The 10,916-nt window shown below is 40.4% G+C and overlaps 1 protein-coding gene across 2 annotated transcripts; it reads left to right on the top strand.

The window, feature by feature from the left end:
- The first annotated feature begins 4,273 nt into the window (after positions 1–4,273).
- On the top strand, positions 4,274–8,667 carry GNRH1 (gonadotropin releasing hormone 1). Of its 2 annotated transcripts, XM_070607182.1 has the most exons (4): positions 4,274–4,389; positions 5,242–5,383; positions 6,958–7,053; positions 8,485–8,667. In XM_070607182.1, the coding sequence occupies exons 2-4, from the start codon at positions 5,243–5,245 to the stop codon at positions 8,524–8,526; spliced, it is 279 nt and encodes a 92-aa protein (XP_070463283.1). In that variant the 5' UTR covers positions 4,274–4,389; position 5,242; the 3' UTR covers positions 8,527–8,667. The 2 variants fall into 2 exon arrangements, with proteins under 2 accessions (XP_070463283.1, XP_070463280.1); XM_070607179.1 differs by lacking the exon at positions 4,274–4,389 and having other exon boundaries at positions 5,231–5,383.
- Positions 8,668–10,916: the final 2,249 nt, after the last annotated feature.

The raw sequence follows: 10,916 nt of genomic DNA, 5'->3' as shown, positions 1-10,916 counted from the left end.
TTGCTTTTGAAAATCAGCGCTTTCTGTATTTTGCTAACATTCTTCAGTGTGTGTTGGTGACCAGCCCTGAGGGTCTGGGGGGAAAAGGAAATACAGTGTAACATTTATTATGGACTATTAGTCTCTTTGAAAGTGCTGTTAAAGTAAATTTATTTCTTTAAGCATGATTGTTTTATGATCCTCTTCTTAAAATCCACCATGCTAACAACACGAAGAAATTTCATTAATTCTGAACAAAAGAAAACACTGCCTTTCAATAATTCATTTAATTTGTGTTACTCAGCTGAACATTCCCAGTCAGCTTTATTAGGCTGGTTAAATGCATTGCCCCCAAAATATTCTTGCCTGACAACTATTAGAATTTTAAGGAGGGAGGTAAGTTTCAAAATAGTAAAATTTTCATAAACCCTAATGATGAAACATGTCTGTACACATAAGTAAAAATACAGTTGGAGAGGGGAGCGTAGAAAAAGGTTTTAAACCTAAATACTAGATTATCCACAGTGATAAAATTCAGTACTCATGTAATTGTTGAGAGCAATTCATATTATGCTGTGATGTAGTCTACTCCTTCCAACTATGGTTTCAATGAAATTTTAGTAGGAAATATTGTAAATTCATTTTTTTAAGAAAGTTAGCATCATAAACCAAGACTTGGGATGTTTTCTCCAGTTCATTTTATAAATTGGTTGGTTATACTGTAAATCTGGCCCCAAGTCAACTTTAAATCATCTTTAATATATGAAAAGCCCTAGAATTTTATTAAATCGCCAAGGAAGTATTATCTTTCAAATTAAAAGGTACACCTCTGCGAAGAAGAGCGGTTACTTGATGTTAGTAGAAAGCCCTCGTGCAGGGATTAACTCAAGCCTTTCGCCACCTTGAGCCTGTCAGCAGGCGCTCAGCGTGAGTACGTCCTGCTGAGATTTTACATTAGGGCCAAAAAAGAGTTTGCATCTGTCATTCAGCAAGACTACTAAATCATTATTGTTGCATTTTAATAATTTTGAAGCGTTTCTTTTAATGCTGAAAATGAAGCCATTTTCCCTCTAAAGCCATACTTTAAAATTTAGGAAATTTCGAAATTTCGAAAAAATTTATGACAGCTATGAAATCCAATTATTTAAACTCAAATTTACTAAATTCAGCTTCACGATAAATTGATTTCTCCTTGGAACTATGAAAAGGCTCAAAGTCTGTCACTAAACATCAAAATTCCATTAATAGCATATTTGTTTGCTATCCTATTTGGTTTGTAGAAAATGAAACAAATGCGACCCTTGCCCTTGAGGTCTCTGTGACCTCAGATGATACTAGCGCAGACTTCGAGGGCATAAAGCATCTCGAATAAATTCATAGACGTGCTGTGTTGATCCATAAATTTCGGAGCATTTTTCAAAAATTTAATACTGACTGATAGAACTAACCTAGAAGAAATCCAGTGATGCCTAACCAGAGAAAAGTGGCTAATGTGACAGTAAGTGTCAGAAGTCCTAACCCCCGTTTCATTAGTCCCATCCAAAGACGCCGTCTGCCTGAGCAGCACTGTTAGAAGCACATCTTTTTCAGCAAGCAGGACATCAACTGCGCAATTCAAACAAGCACTCTTCAGGCTTAATGAACTCGTTGAAAAACAGTCTCGTTACCTTCATAGTAGAGTGAGGTGAGATGCCACCCCTTCATGTCAGAATGGCGCTTAAATCATTCAAAGTGTCTAAATGAAATAATTAAAACAAGTTAAATGAAAGTCAACACCTATGTTTTATTTTTTAATTCCCCTCTATTAGCAATTACACTTTCAAGTTTATCCCCTTGCCTATCCTATCCTGAGGCTCGAAGAACCTCCACAGAGATGGCTGGGCAGAGCAGGGAGTTTCTTTGGGCAGAACAATATTGCTCTTTACACCGAAATCCTTGAAGTAATTATTACAGAGGACACTGGGCAATGGCTGATTGCTGCAGCATCCTACCCAAGCAGAAATTGCCAATCCCATCTCTAAAATGAACAAATAGCCAGTTATTTTTAACTATTTTACTGCTTAGCTAATGTAACAGTCCTTATACCTAATTGTACATGAAGATTTAATTCTATGTCAGATAAAACATATCTTTGATGCAGAAATAGAGGAAGCATTAGGCCTAATCTGGTTAAAACGTCCTTAAGTTTTATTCATTCATTCATTCAAACCTATACTTATCGAATGCTGACCAAACGCTAGGGATTTATTAACAGATGTTTAAATAAGATGGGATCCTTGACTATTACAACCCAGGGGTAAATTAAAAGACAATCATGTATTCAAATAAACGGAATAAAGAGTAATGATTCTTTCTCTTTTTTAAAGGCTGTACTTTGTAAATAAAATGTCCAAGGGCTCACATGGGGTTCAACATCTATCTGTAAAACTTGGATAATGATATCCACTTTGCAGGACTGTAATAATGGTTGAGGTTGATCTTATTCATATTCCAGGTTATTATTTCTAATCTTTGTGCTCCGACTGCCACCTTTTTTTTTTTTTGAGGAAGATTAGCCCTGAGCTAATATCTGCCAGTCCTCCTCTTTTTGCTGAGGAAGATTGGCCCTGAGCTAACATCCGTGCCTATCTTCCTCTACTTATATGTGGGACACCTACCACAGCATGGCATGCCAAGCAGTGCCATGTCCGCACACGGGATCCAAACCAGCGAACCCCGGCCGACCAGAAGCGGAACGTGTGAACTTAACCAGTGCGCCACTGGGCTGGCCCCTCCCACTGCCTTTAGCACAGTGATTTGCATATTTTAACTCAGTAAGTATCCACTGAAATGAGTCCAGTTGTTGACCCAAGTCTGCTCTAGATGGTCTTGCACTTACTGTATTCCAGCTATGGTAGTCTCCCCTTATCCATGGGGGATACGTTCCCAGACCCCCAGTGGATGCCTGAAACCGCGGATAGTACTGAACTCCGTATGTACGATGTTTTTCCTGTGCACACATACCTATGATAAAGTTTAATTTCTAAATTAGGCACAGTAAGAGATTAACACAATAACTTCTTTTTGGCATATCCGAATTGCCCGCATCACTATTCTTGTGCTTTGGGGTCATTATTAAGTAAAATAAAGGTTACTTGAATATAAGCACTACAATACAACTGCAGTGGTCTAATAACCAGATGGCTACTATGTGAGGGGCAGGCAGTGTATATAGCGTGGATCTGCTGCACAAAGGGGCGATTCACGTTCTGGTCAGGACGGAGTGGGACCGAGCAAGCTTTCATCGCACTACTCAGAACAGCATGCAATTTAAAACTTATGAATTATTTCTGGAATTTTCTATTTAATATTTTTGGACCACAGTTGACCACGGGTAACTGAAACCTTGGAAAGCAAAACCGTGGATAAGGAGGGACTACTGCACAATGTTTCTCCTTACCTTTTTTTTTATAAGAACAAATTCCATTTATTTATCGTTCTACTTTGCCAGCCATGATACGTTTCTTTATACACATCTAATTTAATTCTTTTTTTTCCTTCTTCTTCTCCCCAAAGCCCCCCACTACACAGTCATGTATTCTAGTTGTAGGTCCGTCCTGTTGTGCTACGTGGGACGCCACCTCAGCATGGCCTGACAAGCGGTGCCGGTTCCGCGCTCAGGGTCCGAACCGGCAAAACCCTGGGCTGCCGCAGCAGAGCACGCAACTTAGCCACTCGGCCTTGGGGCTGGCCCCTCTCCTTAACTTTTGATGCTACAGAAGCCCTCCAAGAAAAGTCAAAGAGGGAAGCTGGTGGGTAGGAGACTTGGAAATTTTCAAACTCACATGATCTACATTAGGATCCTCTGTGGGCTTGGTATAGTGCCAATAATCACCTATTGTTTATAAATCAGCTCCTTTTACTAATGAGGAATCTAAGAACTGAGACCAGCTCCCAGGCATCCTGACTCAACTTCTTTCTATAACTGTTGCGGCTTCCTTTGTGAAGTTTTTATGCACGCATTTAACATCACTTCATCTAGGAGAGCTATTTTCCTTGAACTCTTGATAGGTCTGTCAGTTTTCTCAAGGGAATCCAACCTAGCTAGATGTTAATCTCTGAATTGCCGCCTCGGCTATAAAAGTCTTAGCTGAGGTTTTAACAGCCAAGATTTAAGTAAATTTAACAGATTAGACCAGTAGGTGTTCCAACTACATACACCATTAAAGGGCTTTACGTGAGGATTAAAAAAAAATTACTAGTAAAAAAATAATAAATCATAGTCCGAGTGCAGTATAATTTACCAGCGGGAGAGATTTCAGTGTTCTGGAAAAGTTTCATATAAAAAGGAAGCTAGGAAGACGAAAAGTGACAGTACTCAGCATACTCCAAACGAAGCTGGGATTCCTTTGGCTCTTCGCCCTCAAACAGGTAAAATGCTTCGTATTTCTAGCACTTTTTTTGGACCTCATGTCTGTCTATAGGGCATTCTATACCCTAAGGGCTAAATCCAGGTGTGACGGTATCTAAAGAACCTTGACCTTCAAGGTCCTTGTTACCCCCAGCCATAAAGATCCAGGCTTTGGGGAATTTCAACAGCTCATCAACCAGTATTTGATTTTGTCTTCAGCTTCTTCCCCATCAAATGAAAATTAATTTGAAGTCTCCTCTTTGTGAGAATTCCACATGTCGTTAGATAATTTGAGGCTGCCTTGGCCAGGGAGCCATCTGGTCTGGGACTCAGTTCTTTGAAAAGTGTTGAGTCTCTGCTCACTCTCCCAGATGGTGCGGCCCGCAGTAACGCATGGAAGACTAGAGGACGCTTACTCAGCGAAATGTAGTTAGTACCATAGTACAGCCGTTTAGCGTCAAGCAACTTTACCCCAGCCAGGATGCCCAGCAGGAGCTGCTTTTCAGAGCAGATGGCCCAGCGCTCTTCAACTCAGGAATGATACAGCTGAAAACCAGTCCACAGGGGGGAAAATGTGAAGGCAAAAAGGTGGGGTTTGGATAACCAAATAAATAACAAAAATAAAAACAGATTAGCTTAGCACTAAAAAGTACTGAGCATGTGAGTTTAAAGTACTGATTTTTGTCCCAGTGGTTACTGGAAACTCAAGGCAAGCAAATGGGTATGCGCGTTTTAGTGTCTGTGTGAAAACTGTAGATGACTCCCACGTGCATCTTCGGCAGGGTTAGCGATACCAATGTTAGGCTTGTCACCAAAGAGGTGTTTCTCTGCCCATCTGAGTCTCTTTTGATTATTGCATTGATGTTCCTTAGAATGGAGCCGATTCCCAAACTTCTAGCTGGACTTATTCTGCTGACTTTATGTGTGGTGGGCTGCTCCAGCCAACACTGGTCCTATGGATTGCGCCCTGGAGGAAAGAGAAATGCTGACAATTTGATTGATTCTTTCCAAGAGGTAAGTTTCTCTCATCTCCAAAATAGGACGTGGCTTATGTGATTCAATTTCACTACGCTAACATTCTGTGTGCAGCCCAGCAGAGCTACTCCAGGCTCTCTGTGTCCTAGGTATTCTGGGGGAGATGACACGCGTACAAAGTGAAGTCCCATTCCTGCCTTCAAATCAGACCAGGACTAATGAAACAGAGCAGGAACAATTCCAAGAGAATACAGCAACAAGTGCAAAGTGGCGTGTTGTCCTCTCAACATATAGAATTGCCAAAGGAACTAGAAACAATGGGATGGAGCCAAGGTCTCTAGTGCAAGGTGATTCTTTGGGATTTGGAAAGAAAATCTTAGAACTTCTTGTTAGTTTTTTTTTTCTTATTTTATTTTTTTTTTAAATATCCATGATATGGGGCTGGCCCCGTGGCCGAGTGGTTAAGTTCGCGTGCTCCGCTACAGGCGGCCCAGTGTTTCGTTGGTTCGAATCCTGGGCGCGGACATGGCACTGCTCATCAAACCATGCTGAGGCAGCGTCCCACATGCCACAACTAGAAGGACCACACAACGAAGAATATACAACTATGTACCGGGGGGCTTTGGGGAGAAAAAGGAAAAAAATAAAATATTAAAAAAAAATTTTTAAAAAATATCCATGATATTAGGTCAGTGGTACATTTGTGTAATTTACAAATAAGTAGCAAGAGTGTATGCTCTATAATTTCTTTTTGCTGGTATGGGCATTTAAGCAAAGAAGTTGGAGGCTGCTAGAGTGGAGGAGTCAGCAAGCTCAAGGAGACAAAATATATAACAGAAAATATGCTGGATTTGATTTTGTATAAACTAGATTTCAGAACTAGTACCAGCACGAATGTCGAGTACTTGGTCTTTAATCCATAAAATGTGACTTCTTAAGGTCATGTGAGGATTACATGAGAAAGGCCTTATACGTTAGCCGGTTAATCCAAAAAATGTTAGCGGATTAATAAAAAGCAGTTGTAATTTTTTTTTAAGTTAATGGGGAATGAACTAGACCCCAAATGATGAGCACTTCAGGGCTGGGACGCTTAATATAGGGCTGAGAACAGGAAACTTAGCTAGAGAAACTTAAACTATTCAGTTTTCATTGGAGAGAAATAACTCTTTTTGGAGAAATAATAAAGATAATTTAGTATGAAATAAAGAAGCCCAGAATCTGAAGTCTCCCCTCCATGGATTATATGTGAAGCAGTTCTCACTTAACTATGAAATATTTGGTAAAAACTAGAAAATAAAAATCAACCCTATTTATAAGTGTAAGCTCTTGCATTTTTTTATATCATCCCCTCAGGAGGTTCAAAGTACTTCATTCTCATCATCTCCGGGAGAAAACATTCTCCCTCCTTCCTCTCGCCATTACCTCCAGAATCCCACACCAACCTGAAAAAGGCCCGATGGCGGATCTACGTTCTTCAGGTCTCCGTCTCAATCCCACAACTCTCAGTTCCGCATCCCCTTGACCTCATTTTCCACACACAATTTTTGGTGGGAATGGAAAATACCATTTCATTTCTTTATCTCCATCTCCAAAAATCACATTTTTTCCCTCAGATAGCCAAAGAGGTTAATCAACCAGCAGAACCTCAGCGCTTCGAATGCACGGTTCACCAGCCCCGCTCTCCCCTCAGGGACCTCAAAGGAGCTCTGGTGAGTTATAGTGATCGTGACATGGAGCCTTAGAGATGGAAAGGTCCTTGGGTACCAACTCTTGGGTTGTCCACTTAGAATGACCCCCTCTCAGGCACCGTGGGGCTTAGCTTCCCGATTGCCTGAATTCGCCTGTGGTAGGGGCCTCACTAGTTCACGATACCCCCTTTCAATGGTTAGATAGTACTAATAATGGTTAGAACCTTTTTTTTCTTAAATTGAATTGAAATCTCTCAGTAATCTTTATCTCCTAATCTTGGCTCTAGCCTTTGGGATGAATGACAAAACAAATTTCTTGGGCCGGCCAGGTGGTGCAGCGATTAAGTGCACACGTTCCACTTCGGCAGCCCGGGGTTCGCCAGCCCAGATCCCTGGTGCGGACATGGCACCACTTGGCACGCCATGCTGTGGTAGGCGTCCTACATATAAAATAGAGGCAGATGGGCATGGATGTTAGCTCAGGGCCAGTCTTCCTCAGCAAAAAGAGGAGGATTGGCAGATGATAGCTCAGGGATAGTCTTCCTCAAAAAAAAAAAAAAATTTCTTCCCACGGCTACATGTCACTTCTTCAAGTACATTCATCAAACCCTAGACCATTCTAATCCAGGTGAATCCACACTTCTCCACTGGATTCTTCAACTGTTCTTGGTATGACATGGTTTTCCAAAGAAAATGTAAAAATGAAAATAGTGCTCTAGTTGTTTTTTTCCCCCTTTTGAAGAAAAAATTCCAAACTATTAACTGTATAATTCAGAGCCACATATTTGATTTCCAGTTTTCTGATTGGACTATAACAATCTCCAAATTCCCACCCAAAATGGAAATCTAACCTAAAGTAGCTTTTTGACTAAAAAAAAACGTATAAAGAGAATTGAAGGGAGAAGTTGAGTCTTGAATTCAGTGTTGGTGCTCTCAGCTCCACGGTCCACTTACTCGTAGAAGTTAGAAGGCATTACAGTTAATCATCAGCCACGCCCAGGAGCAGGGAAAGCCCTAACAAATCATACATGAAGATAAGCTATGGTTTTCATTTCTCCATTGACCTCAATTTCCACACCCACAGGACGAAGGAAAAAACACAGACATCTTTATTTCTTTTTCTAATCTTGCTTACTACATGACAAAAATAACAGCAAACTGAAATTTCCCAAACACGACATTAGAAAGGAATTGAAGCAAAAGCTGGGTTAACAGCAAACTGACAGATGAGAGCTTTCCTTCACCTCCTATCCTTGAACTGGCAACGGAGACTTTATGTTTATTAAACAACTTGAAATCAACTCATCTGTTCTATCTCTCCAGCAATATCTAGTGCACAAAAATAATCTATTCTTTCTATATTTATCTTTTAGAAATTAAAATGTCAAAAACATAATGACATTCGGCTGATAAAATCAACCCTGATAGGTCTGTTACTCACATATTTTTCAGGAAAGCCTGATTGAAGAGGAAACTGGGCAGAAGAAGATTTAAATCCACTGAGCCAGAAGGATTGACAACACCTCAGTATAATCCGGACACTGAAAACTGCGTGAATTTCAGAAATTCTTTTGCTAAATTGCACGTATTTCATAACGATGTGCTGTGTTGTGAATAAAGTGGCATAAATGTTAATTAAGCATTTCTCTTACTCAGAACTCTGGTGGGGGGGCGACACTGTAAGCCCCTAAAGAGGAGAACCCCAAGTCTGTCTATAGGGGCAGATGAGAACAGAGATGAGATTACACAAAGTCACCATTATTGGTGACTAAAGGAATCCCGCAGCTTGCCTCCACCACCAGCCTGCCCCGCAGGAACTGTCACCTTTTGGTCCAGGCCAAGAAAGTTGATTCAGTAGTTTTCTGTGGGATTATAGTTTTATCTTTGACCATACTCCATAGAACTAAGATTAGGCCAGGCCAAGGCTCCCTCCCACTTGGAGAGAATTTCCCTTCCCAGATTGTCTCCAACCCCTTTGAAAGTCAGCTGGAACCAGAGAGAATCTTAGGGGAAAGGAAGCCCTGCTGGGCTCCTAGTCCAACGTTCCTTCTGGCCCCACGTGGCCTCTCCGAGTTCACCAGAGCAAGTGGTGCATATTGAGGTTTGGGACCAAGCCTAAAAATAGCAGTGTTCACCTGCCTGATCTCTGGTATTTCTCTTGAGAAATGCTATGGAGTGTAGAGTCAGTTGAAGACAGGATTCAGGTGCTGTGTTCCCTGGTCAAATAGCATTGATATAAGCATAATAGAAGCATAAATGATATAAGCACAGATATAAGCATAAATGTTTTCATCAGCCCTCATAATGACCTTGGAAAGTAGATATTATTGTCCTTCTTTAAAATGAGGAAACCGGGGCTCCCAGAGTTGAGACCTGCTCCGTTCTGTCGGGTTCCATGGTCAGTGGCCCTGTATTGCACGTTGAGCTGCCAATGGAACTGGACTTGGAAGCTCCGTTATTTTGTTAATGGGACCCGAAACAGGACACTGGGGCTCATGTAGCAATTTACTGCTGACTATTTCTCTATAAGGTCCCAGACACTATGACACTAACATTCTCATTTATCCTTATAACTTTCAATGACTACGAGACCATTTGAAAAACTCAAATTTCAGATAACTTGCCTGATATCACAGCAGTAAACAGTGCCTACATTCACATGGCAGAGATTTAGGCCCTTTATCTCTTTCAATCAGACAAATGGAACCTTCCTTCCCCTCTCCCTGCCCCACCACCTCAAAAAAGGGCAAGACCTGTGCTAAGGAATTTGAACAGGGGTCAGAAACAGACCATGGGGGAGAAAATCCTCCCATTTTAATACAAATATTTACTATTATTTTTATTATATAAAATTAATATATTACATATAATTATATTATAGTAATTATATGTTACATAAATTATATATTATATATCATAGAGTGTAAAATTAATATATAAAACTATATATTACTATATTTACTATTGCACAATGCTAGATTTCCCAAACATCTCCCATGGAGGAATCTCTAATATTGAATCAAAGAACTTCACTCCCACTTTCATAAAATTAGGCAGAGATGTGGCCCATAATCTACTTTATGGAACAAAAGGCAAAACCACATTATTTCACTAATCGATACATATAAGGCAGGATAAGAAGCTTCTATTTGCCAGTAACTTAGTAAATATTCATTTTTCTTAATAAAAACAATATCATTTACAATCTTTACATTAGTTAACACATTTAAAAAAAGAAGGCAACACATCCACTTATTTTTATGCATCCTGTTTGGAGTGTCAGGTTTCCTTCGCCAAAGCTTGTCTTTGGGACCAATTCTTTGGAGGCGGCTGTGGGCCTCCCTGAAGGGGATACAAAGAAGATGCTCATCCAGCTACCTGATGCTGATGTCAGAGGCCTGGGACAGCACCCAGTGATTTGTGACTTATGTGAACATGCAGGGTATTTGATTCTCAAAAGACCCAAATGATTAAGGGGGAGGAGAGTGAAAATGACTCTTTTTTGTTAAAATTTTAAACATCTTCTTGAATCTGAAGAACTCTCTAACTCATCAATGAAGTCTCGAAAAAGAGTCTGCAGCCTTTCAAAATAAAGGGGGAGGAAACACACCAAATGATACATTTAATGAGATGTTCTCAATATATATGGCCTTAACTATCTCAAATATGTATGGCTTTAAATGATCAAGTAACCAAAAGAATGGCTTGAAGATGGACCCTGTTAGGAGAGGGTTTAAGACACTGTAGTGTCCTAGAGATGACTGGGAAAGACGCCAAGAGTCACCGCACGCGATAACAGCACTTAAAACGTTCACAGTGGAAGGTGCACTAAAGCAGTATTTCTCAATGGGGACCCTAGATCCAAAGACTCCCCAGGCTTGTTG

This window comes from Equus przewalskii, chromosome 2 (genome assembly GCF_037783145.1).
Source record: "Equus przewalskii isolate Varuska chromosome 2, EquPr2, whole genome shotgun sequence".
In the NCBI taxonomy this organism is placed as follows: Eukaryota; Metazoa; Chordata; class Mammalia; order Perissodactyla; family Equidae; genus Equus; species Equus przewalskii.
The sequence above is the reverse complement of the archived record's forward strand: the minus strand, read 5'-3'. Positions and strand labels throughout refer to the sequence as shown.

Coding starts and splice junctions, on each gene's coding strand:
- GNRH1 (XM_070607179.1), top strand. CDS start 5,231: ATGTTCCTTAGAATGGAGCCGATTCCCAAACTTCTAGCTGGACTTATT. Junction 5,384..6,957: donor TGATTGATTCTTTCCAAGAG/GTAAGTTTCTCT, acceptor TTTTTCCCTCAG/ATAGCCAAAGAGGTTAATCA. Junction 7,054..8,484: donor GGGACCTCAAAGGAGCTCTG/GTGAGTTATAGT, acceptor CATATTTTTCAG/GAAAGCCTGATTGAAGAGGA.